At 45.0% G+C, this 9,550-nt stretch overlaps 1 protein-coding gene across 2 annotated transcripts; it reads right to left on the bottom strand.

Annotated features, from left to right (window-relative positions):
• Nucleotides 1–241: 241 nt before the first annotated feature.
• On the bottom strand, nucleotides 242–8,976 carry LOC102009223 (cytochrome P450 1B1). 2 transcript variants are annotated; one of them, XM_005390882.2, is made up of 3 exons: nucleotides 8,597–8,976; nucleotides 7,183–8,217; nucleotides 242–4,230 (listed from the first exon to the last, which is right to left on the bottom strand). In XM_005390882.2, the coding sequence occupies exons 2-3, from the start codon at nucleotides 8,214–8,216 to the stop codon at nucleotides 3,642–3,644; spliced, it is 1,623 nt and encodes a 540-aa protein (XP_005390939.1). In that variant the 5' UTR covers nucleotide 8,217; nucleotides 8,597–8,976; the 3' UTR covers nucleotides 242–3,641. The 2 variants fall into 2 exon arrangements, with proteins under 2 accessions (XP_005390939.1, XP_013372999.1); XM_013517545.1 differs by lacking the exon at nucleotides 8,597–8,976 and having other exon boundaries at nucleotides 7,183–8,589.
• Nucleotides 8,977–9,550: the final 574 nt, after the last annotated feature.

Genomic DNA, 9,550 nt, shown 5'->3' on the forward strand with positions numbered 1-9,550 from the left:
TATTTTTCAGATGAAGCAGAAATATTAGGTCAGCATCTTAAAGTAACGATCAGTTCAACCTTTCAAAATCTGCAAATTAATTCTTATTTTGCTTGGCTGTTTACCATTCAAAGTTAACCCCTTATTGCTTTTTATAAATTATAAAATATAGCGATCAGAAATCTGGTAGAAAAGTGCAAGCCAAAAGACTGCTACACAACAAAAAGAGGAAGCCAAGAGCTTAAAATTTAGAACAGCTAAATAAAAGGTTTACAATACAATTTATTTTTACTTTTTTTCCCCACATATAAAATGGGTGACATGCAGAGGTTGTAACAGGGTTTGAGAGAAACGCATCTCACACAGTGGCATGAAAACCTGTTAGTCACACTTGAAAAACACAAGAGAATCAATGCTATGATGCAATATTTTAGTTCAAGAATACACAGTAATAGTAGAAATAAATGGATGCATTACACTGTATTTGCTGCAATGTAAAATGAAACTTCATCAAATTATAAATGTGACTTTATTATTTTGGCAACAGTGTCCCACTATATATAAACACAAGTATAGATTTTTTTAAAAATTTGATATATCAAACATATATTTTGTAGCCTCAAAATCTATTTTGGTTATAACCATGTACATGTAGCTGCTATGTTCATGCTAAAAGCATACATGACAAAGTACAAAAATAACAAATGGTTACATAGTTATTCTTGAGTTATAACCACCTACTAAAGTATATCTTTTTAATCACGAAGTTGTGTTATAGCTAAAAACATACAAAGTAATACATACAGCTATGCAACTACTTGATCTAATATAGATCTAGTATAAAAAAGGGCGTAGTAACATTTCACAGGTAAAGGCTAAGTTCTGGGACATGAAAGTTTTTAGATAATCCACAAAACACACCTGAGATATCTTTTTATTTTGGAACAAAAGCACTTTTCTTGAACAGTCAAAGCCTTAAAATATAAATGATGTATATAATAAACAATATACTTCAACTATTGTGATAACATGAAATAGATGTTCTGACTTTAGTGGTGATCAGTAAATACGGTCTATCTCTGGGAGAAAAATAAAAACTTTTCTGATTAAGCCAGTAATCCAATTACTGCAGCCTAAACGTTTGGATTTTTTATATTTGGTTTTATTTTTCTTCCTTTGACTGATAAACATACTCAGTAACCCAGGTAACCTCCACGCACCCACCTGCTTCTTCCCATTTAAGCACAGCTTTCTCTTTGCCTCAAACATCAGATGATAGTCAAACCTATGTACATAAAAACAGATTATAGCACCTCTGAACTTGTTGATGAATGAGGCATCCAGATTGGTACATGATTACTTTTGCTATTACAAAGATCTTTCAGAGTAAATAAGCTATAGGAGCCCAACATCACTGTAAGCCATAACATTTTGGACTAGCCAGTGCCTAAAAAACTTATATGCATTGGCTAAGTCTCATTTCTATCATTGACTTTAATGTCTTTAAAATATTGGCATAATTTTTCATATTCAAAAGGTAAAACTATGAAATATTAAAAAATAAAATTAGATGAAATGTTTATTAAGTCAGTATTCCAAACTATGAAATACTTCTGCTATGTTGTGGATTTTTTAGAAATCTACTTGAGATTCAACACTGGCACACCAAACAACTTTTTTCTAAATGTGCATGCTTCAAATCTTGCACTTCAGTTAAATTAATTTGGAATGGGTAGGAAAATACTTAGTCATCCTTCTTCCTTTTCATTCTGCCCTTCTTTTGCCTGACCACCCACATACAAAACCACCATACACTCCTTCCTTGGTAATATTGATACAAAAATTCCAAAAATCTTAATAAAACAGCAAGCAATGTGCTCTCAGGACCCTGTAGGACTTCTTTTGGGAGCTGAGTTGCAATGAAAATAAAAATATGGAACCTCCCTTTGTATTTTTGCACTCTTCCATCACTTCTCTGAAAGGTTTTCAAGTTATTTCTATAATCCAGATACACACATTTTGTTCCAGCTTTATTTCTGAATTACCAAACTAATAGCTCCCAAATAACACCTAATCTGACCCGTCCACTGTCTTACAATTCCATTCATAAAACAACCTCCGAAAGGATGTTCTGATTCTGACATTTAAAAACAGACATTAATGCTGAACTTTTGTTAATCATTTAAAAGAGAAACCAGCCAGCTATAATGGGAGTCCACTCCCCCTGCCATTACTCAGTGAAGAGAAAAGCCAGATCATACGTGGCATTTTTCACTATTGCCCTGGTTAGCTGTCTTGCCTTCTACAGGACATTAGTTAGATTTCCGCTGGCTTCAACTGGCACTCAATAATCAGATTGGATTTTAAATTAAATTTAAATTTACACATGCAAGAGTTTGGAATTTTAACACATTGATCGGGCCAATTGCCAAAGAAGAACTTGTATTATAAATATAATTTTAATTTAAATAACAAATATGAACATTTAACTGACATAATTTTGAGATTTGTCCATTGCAAAACTTGGATAAGGAAAGATCTTTTGCTTTGCCTTGGTTTTCATGATGTCAAAATTAGGTGGTTCATTTCATGTACTTGGACCACATGTCACTGGACTGGCTCTACTTTTTTATGTACAATGGTATGCAAGACATATATTATTGAAGCTTTTCCTAGTGAAAATAATTGATAGTAACACACTGCATTATATAACAAATATGTATATAATACACATACTTAATACTATTTGGTGACATAAGTTTTTTTAGCCCATGAAACTTACTGTAATGAGTACACATAATCACATATCAAGAGCTGGACTGGCAAATTTTTTTGCCCTCATAATTGAAATACTATAGTTTGGCAATCAAGAGAAGTACAGTTTCAGCTTGGAATTTTAGTTTCACAATGGTCACTTTAAAATTCATGATAAATCTCTGAAACTCACTACGATAATTGAATTGGCACTTTAAAATTCATAATACATGTCTGAAACTCACAATTATTATACGGACTGTTAATTTCCTTTTGAACAGCTGACTTTTTGATTCATGCTAAAGTAGGGAAAGCACATCAGTAGACAAAAAGAAAGTCCACCCAAATAGCTACAATCTAGCGAAGCTGTTTTACCGAAAAGGTGGGAAGGTAATTTTTGGTCTCTATCCTTTTCCTTTGTCACTCCCAATCATGTCTTACATTGAAATTATTTGCCTTTGCATCTTCATTATTTTCTGAAACACTGCTTAGTACAATTTTTTGTGGAGTATATTTCTGCACATGCACACTCAATCTTGGCTCCACCTAAAAAGACAGTTACTGAAATACTCCTTCATTAGCTACCTGTATGTGCATGTGTGTGGTGGTGGTAGGGTTTAATTCCAAAGAATGCCTCTTAAGAAATTATTACCAGGATCTAGTAATATATAAAAATTCCATGGGCCCTCAAATTATTTGACTCAAAAAATCTTCCAAAGCTCCTGCAGAGTCCAGGGCTTATGAGGAGCTATTCAGTGTGAAACACACCTCATCTGTAAGCCACTTAATTTATGCCCACCATAGAGGCTGATTAGTGGCACCTAAGAGGAACTAAAACAAATTCTGAGTTTTCCTTCCTATTCTCCAAGACTGAAACACTTCTAAAACATCAGCTTGCCTCTGGCTTCTCACTGGCAAGCTTCCTCGTCTTGCAACTTTTGGACAGCATTATCAAGGAGCTCCATGGACTCTCTGAGAGAAACATGGATTTTAAAGGACTTGGGCTTAATGGTCAGGCCGTAACTGAAACTCATTTTTGAGGGCTCATTTTGGCTGACCTTGAAATTGCACTGATGAGCTAGGATGGAAATGAAGAGAAACATCAGCATCTTGGACAGCTCTTCCCCAATGCACCGCCGTTTGCCCACTGAAAAAATCATCACGCTACTTGCCAGGTCCTTGTTGATGAAGCCATCCTTGTCCAAGAATCGGGCTGGATCGAAGTCCTCTGGGTTAGGCCACTTCACTGGGTCATGATTCACAGACCACTGGTTAACAAAAATCACCGTGTTCTTAGGGATGTAGTAGCCCAAGACAAAGGCATTGTCAGTAGTCGCATGAGGAATAGTAACAGGTACAAAGCTGGAGAATCGCATGGTTTCATAAAGAAAGGCCATGACGTACGGCAGGTTGGGTTGGTCACTCATACAGGGAAGACGGTCCCTTCCCACAACCTGATCCAATTCAGCCTGCACTCGAGCCTGCACGTCGGGATATCTGTTCGGTTTTTAATTGTAAAGGGAGAAAAACATCAGTGAACAAAATTAACTCCTTTTTCACCTAGAAACACATTATAATTCATTTTAATTCCACCTTTTTCTAAATATCCTGTCCAGGTAAGTGACTAAATTCATATTTTAGAGGGGAGAACTAAAACAGCTGTTAATTTCTCTCTAAATTATAAGATGTACTTTAACAATTACATTTTCTATAGTAAGCCTCACATGGCTAAAGCTCTCTCTTTCTGTCTCTCTCTCTCTCTCGTAGTAGCTCAAAAACTTCTTAAGTTTTCCCAGTATAAAAATGCACAATATTGGCCAAGCCAACTGATCCACCAGGCTTCCAGCACTGCTGGGCCCACAATACTTTTTAAGGGCCCACAAAAATGTTTTCACGTCTTAAAATCTTCAGACCTAAAAAATAATCTTTAGGGAGAAGAAAATGTTTGAATATGTAATTTTGATACATTTTTATATCTATGTAGTCATAAAATATAATTTTTAAATTTTTACAGAGTGAATAGTCTACAATGGCAAAAGCATCCAAGACCCAAACAAGTTACAATGCAGCCCTGAAAGCGGATGTTTTTCTTCCTCTCATTTCGAAGGACTTCTTGTCCTGATCTTACAAAAGATTGTTGGAATTAGAATAGATAAAACTATGCCTTTCCTAAACTTAAGAGCAAGTTCTCAGTGTTTGTAAGATTGTGGTACAGACTGCAGTACTTATGTGCTACTGCAGATAGAAAATGGTACAATTCTTTTGGAAAACAAAATCTTAGTACAAAGCAAGGTTGCCCCCTCCTCTTCCTCATTTTAAACACAATAATCCACTCTTATAAATGTATTTTCAGAAAGTAATTAAAAGGTACAGTTGTATACAAATACAGCAATAGCTAAAATTTAAAATGCAAAGTAGGGGCTGGGGATTTAGCTCAGCGGCAAAAGCGCCTGCCTGGCAAGCGCAAGGTCGTGAGTTCAGTTCCCAGTACCGGAAAAAAACCAAAAAATAAAAAAATAAAAAATAAATAAAATGCAAAGTAAATGATGAATGTTAAACTCAAGAAGTGATATTAATCATCTGTGTGTTATTACAGCAACATGATTTGTAGCCATCAAAAATTACTAAAATAAATGTTAGGGGAAAATGTCCACTACAATAAGCAAAAGTCCAAATAACAACAACAAAAAACCCACATAACAACTGATGTAACTCAGAAAAAAATGTAAGCGTGGATGTGGTGAAATTATGGGTGACTTTTAAAATCACTTCAACATCAAATTTCAGAGGTCTGCCAACTTTTTTCACAAAGTTCCAAGTAATAAATACTTCAGACTTTGTGGACCAAATTCTCACTGCGTAAACTGTTCAGTTCTGTCTTATGTTGTAATGTGACGGCAGCCACAGCCAATGCATAAATGAACAGACGGGGCTGTTTCAATGAAACTTACATCCAGAAGCAGGTACTATAATTTACTAATATCTACCAGATTGTCTTTTCACTACAAAGAAGCAGAAAGTATGTACCAGCTTTAATTGAATGTAACCCCAAAATTGTTTTATTTCCTTTTGCTGTCCAATTGAATATAAGAAAAACTTTTTACGGTTCCATTCTAATAGAAATAAATTTTAAAAATAGCCTGTTTCCATAGATAAGATGCTTCTGTAGGCATGAGTAAGACCCGTTCTGGGGAGACCTTTTTCCTGAACTATGGTTGACTTCTCTTTATTTCTCCCTTCCCCACCTCCCAATATGTGTTTCATGATTTTAAAACCGAAAAGCTATTGTTTAATATACAAAAGTGTTTAATTTATTAGGATACCTGTACAAAACGTAAGGAAATCTAGAATGTAGTGAGTACCCATAAGAAGGCACCTCTGTCTTCCAAATCCAGGGTCACCAGGACATTCAGCATCCAGACTGCCTGACTGAGCTCTGAGAAATTTAATGCCACAACCAGGATTTCTGGTGTGGTAGGCAACTGCGATTTGCCTTGAATGCGTTTATCCCGAGGGTAGGGATTCTAGATAAAACACAAGTAGCCTGATCAAACCTGAATTTCAGGTAAGCAATAGCATCTTTGAGGACAAGCATATCCCATGTAGAATTTATTTTTTCTTTGCTTAGTCTGGCAACCTGACACAGGGGCCTGTTTCATCGTCTCGTGTTGGAGCAGGCAGTGGGCGCCTGCAGAACCCCGCGCAGAAGTCAGGGAGGCCATAGGCGCCTCCCAGCTACCCTGCACTCTCCACTCCGGATGTCATTCGCACTCCTCAAAAGGGACCTCTCCCGCTGTTCTTTTACCTAATAACTTCGGTCCTTCCTAGAAGCGGTTTTATGAACCCAAACCTGCTTGCTGGTTTCTGGCCTCCTCCGAAAGCCCCCGAGCGTGTTAGCTTCGCAACCGGCCTCCGCGGGTTTCCCTTGCCCTGGAACCCATCCCTGATTCTCGGTGGCAGCTGGGTGCCCTCTGATCCGTGCGGATTACTGGGCCGTGTTTATTTAACGTATTTACTGCCTTTCTCTTCCTACTGGAACCCTTCCGAACTGTGCTTCTATTGCGCTAGCGAGTCGGATGTGAGAACTGATCTGCCGGCGTTATGAAAATCATGTTTTGCGGTTGTGGTGGTGGGGAGGCGGCGGTCTCACAAACGCGTCCCGCTCGCAAGCGGGAGAGAGCAGGAAACAAGATCCGAGGTGCGGGGAGATCCCGGCAGCTCCAGGTGCGGCGCGCGGGCGAGTCTCCACCTGTACTGTCCCTGACTGGGCGTCGCTTTAGGGTCGCTGAATCAGTTTGGAGGGGTGGGGTCCCGGGGAGAAGCCTCAAACTCCGCGCTCTGCTTGTGACCGCAGCATCCGCCAGCCCCACTCCGTCCCCCCACCCCACACCCCACACCCCACACCCTCGGGGGAGAGAAAGCCCACCCCACGCCTTCCAGAGGCTTTACCTGGTGAAAAGGATGAGCAGCCACAACAGCGCGGTGGAGAGGGTGTCCTGGCTGGCGCCGAAAATATCGGTGATGGTGCCCGGCACGTTCTCCATGTCCAGCCGCGCCCCGACCTCGCTGGAGCCCTCGGCGGCCTTCCTTTCGCTGGAGAGGATGAAGGCGTCCATCATGTCGCGCGGGGCGGCCCCAGGTCGCAGGCTTTCGCAGTGCCCCCGAAACTTGTCAAAGACGAAGTTGCTGAAATTGCGGTTGAGCTGCTGGAACTGGCGGAAGGTGGTGCGCACCGGGTTGGGGAAGAGCTGCAGCCAGGGCATCACGTCCACCAAGCTGCCCGCGCCCACCGTGCGCCCGAACTCCTCGTTGTGGCTCAGCAGCTCCAGGAACTCGGCGTCGTCGTGGTGGTAGCGGCAGCCGAAGCACACCGCGCTCATCACGTTGGCCACCGCCACGATGATCGGCTGCGTCGGGTCGAGGCCGGCTCCGCCCGCGCTGCCGCGCGCGAGAACCGCCACCAGCTCTCGCGCCTCGCCCAGCACGTGGCCCTCAAGGATGCGGCGGCTGCGCGGCTGGCGCGTGGAGAAGGCGCGCATGATGCTGAACGCCGCGCGCCGCTGCGCCTTCCAGTCCTCCGAGTAGGGGCTGAAAGCCACGCTGCGGCCACCAGACACCACGCGGAAGGACGCGAAGCGCGGCCGGTCAGCGAAGGCGGCGCCCTGCTGCACCAGGGCCTGGTGGATGGCGCTCTCTCCGTTCAGCACCACCACGGGACAGTTGCCCAGGCGGATCTGGAAGACGTCGCCGTAGCGTTGCGCCAGGCGTGCGAAGGACAGGTGAGACGCCCGGCCCACCTCGGACACGTTTCCGATCAGCGGCCACGGGAAAGGGCCTGGGGGCGAGGACCAGGGCTGCCGCCGCTGCCTCAGCAGCCACTGACCCACGTGCACGGCGGCCAGCACCGAGAGCAGCAGCAGGAGCGTGGTCTGCTGGGTGGACAGCAGGCTCGGCTGCAGCGGATCGTCCGCGCTGAGGGCCATGCTGGGGACAGAAAGGCAGAGGCGGAACACTGAGGTGTGCTGAGAAAGAGTGCGCGCCCCACGCCCAGACCCCAGCGGCTGTGCCCGCGGGTGGGCAGGAGGCTTGCATGGGCCTGGTCAGGGTGGCTCTCTGCAGAAGGGAAGGAAGACACCCCTACCCACCCAAGCTCTGTGGGCAGAAGGGAAGGGCGTGCTTCTGTCTCCGTGACTCATCACAGCCTCTGCACCTCCAGCCCATAACGGTCCGGTGATGCAGAGACGACACCGCCGGCACCTAGGCAGTGGCTCTTGGTTTCCTTTAAAGTGCCCGCCGCCCCGCACCTGACCTGCAGGAACCCAGCTGAACGGGGGCTGGAGGGCGGCCCTGCGGACAGACTGACCTGTGGAGAAGCACGGTCTCCAGCGGCGCGGGACAGCGGGCTCCGAGGAGGGGTCGGGACCTGTGCTGGACCCGAAGGTCGTCAGGAACCTGGCGGCCCTCCCTGAACACCTGCTGCCCGCTCTTGGGGGCTGTAGCACCCACTCAAGTCTCTTGGCGTCGTCAGAACCAAGAGTGCTTGGATTGGGAGGGGAACGGAGAAAGGTATCTCCTTTGCTGAGCCCGGTGGTATCAGGAGCTCTGGCAAAGCCAAGGTTTTCTCCAGGCGTTGGGATGAAGGCGCGGGGTCGATGCATGCAGTCAGTTCCCAGCCTTCATACCCTCTAGGCGGCTCTCACGGCTGGGGTTTGCGCCCACTCCGGAGACAACACGCATCACCCACTTCTCCCGGTTTTAAGGACCGGGCAGGAGCCGAGGAAGCGGGACCTGGCGGGGCGGGACTTATGGGGGGCGGGGCTGGGACTCCCCCTCCCACGGATGCGCCTGGTCCGCGAGCCGCAGCCGGCAACTTATGCGGGAGCGGCGGAGTAAAGTTTGCGGGATCACGGCTCTTAGTTAGTCACAGTCAACCCAGCCAAGGCCCCTGCTTCTGCTCTGGGTCTCAGCGCGCCTCACGCCCCGGAGCGCGACCTCTTTCTCGTGTCCGGGACTTGGGTTTCATTTCCCAAGCAAAATCCGTTCCTGCGCCTTTGGCACTGGAGCGGGGAAGGGAAACTTGTCCAGTTGGAAACGGGGGATGCTCGGGTTATAGTCGCAGTCTGCCTCATTGCTTAGATTTTAAATTCTCCCAAACAAGCTGGACCCACCCTTGTGGCCTTGGACATGAAAAAGTTCGCTTTGCAGTTCTTGGGCGCAATCAGGAAACCCTGAAAAAAGCGGCTCCCCCGGCCCGGACTATCCCTGGGCGCACAAAGGCCTGCACTCCGCACTCGCGGGGCGCGGCGGGCCGGAGGTT

This window comes from Chinchilla lanigera, unplaced genomic scaffold (assembly GCF_000276665.1).
Source record: "Chinchilla lanigera isolate Chin_1 unplaced genomic scaffold, ChiLan1.0 scaffold00040, whole genome shotgun sequence".
Lineage (NCBI taxonomy): Eukaryota > Metazoa > Chordata > Mammalia > Rodentia > Chinchillidae > Chinchilla > Chinchilla lanigera.